The sequence below is a fragment of the Phalaenopsis equestris genome, unplaced genomic scaffold (genome assembly GCF_001263595.1).
Source record: "Phalaenopsis equestris unplaced genomic scaffold, ASM126359v1 Scaffold192612, whole genome shotgun sequence".
NCBI lineage: Eukaryota > Viridiplantae > Streptophyta > Magnoliopsida > Asparagales > Orchidaceae > Phalaenopsis > Phalaenopsis equestris.
In genome coordinates, this window is record NW_018212561.1 from 1 (window position 1) to 974 (window position 974).

The following is a 974-nucleotide window of genomic DNA, read 5'->3' on the forward strand; positions in this document are numbered from 1 at the left end:
TCTTAACTCGGACCAGTTTACAATCCCAGCCATTGGCATCCCCCCCACAGACCAAAACTCCATTTTTCCCGAACCCCAACTCTCCCTTCCTCCTAACCTTCAATGGCTCTCTCCGACTGGATAAATGCAGAGAACGACTGTGACTCTTTGCCCACTATACGTCACCATTAGTGGGCCTTCCCCTCCCTGCTTTTTTGCCTTTTTCAGTACTCTTCACTCCACAATCTCCACTTTTAAGTTTTCCCTTCTCCCTCTCCGCCCTCCCACTCCCCTGCTCTCATTTATCCCCTCCCCCTTCCCCCCAAAAAAACCCAGTTTTTTTCGCTATGTGGAAATCCTGTCCTGCCGCTCTGATCTACTGCCTAAAATGCTCCCCTTTCTTCTCCCAACCCACCGTTTTCAAGGATCTGGAAAACCCCTCCGACTCGCCGGAGCATCCCAAAAGACAACCCGGCGGCTGGAAATCCATACCCTTTATCATAGGTCTGTTTCTCTCTCAATAAATCACTCTGTTTCACATTCCCATGGATTTTGATTATGCAAAGTTTCGATTTTTGAGAAGGTAATGAGACGTTTGAGAGAATGGCGAGTTATGGGATCACGGCGAACTTTACGGTGTATTTGCTGAAGAAATTTCACATCGCTCCGGTGAAGGCGGCGAGCATGTCTAATATCTTCTTGGGAACCGTTAACTTCGCGCCGCTCATCGGAGCTTTTATCGCCGACGCCTATTGCGGCCGATTCCGGACGCTCGCTTATGGCTCCATCTCTTCTCTTCTGGTAATTTCGAATCTTTGAAGCTTCCTGTTTGCTGCTCCGCCGGCCGTTGATTTTTTTTTTCTGTTTTAGTTTTGGGATTAAAAATTTATGAGATAAATTTATGTTTTTTTATATTTTAAATTTATTGTAAAATAAAATAAAAAATTAAATTTGGAAGAGGAGAGTTTCTAGAGAAATATTTGCATACGGAAAGC

At 44.9% G+C, this 974-nt stretch overlaps 1 protein-coding gene across 1 annotated transcript; it reads left to right on the top strand.

Moving 5' to 3' along the window:
- Positions 1 to 25: 25 nt before the first annotated feature.
- LOC110034714 (putative protein NRT1/ PTR FAMILY 2.14) lies at positions 26 to 780 on the top strand (the record flags this gene model as incomplete). Its single annotated transcript, XM_020738960.1, is given in 2 exon segments — positions 26 to 483; positions 563 to 780. Coding segments are annotated over 2 exon segments (375 nt in total), but the record flags the coding sequence as incomplete, so codon positions are not given.
- Between the last annotated feature and the right edge of the window lie 194 nt (positions 781 to 974).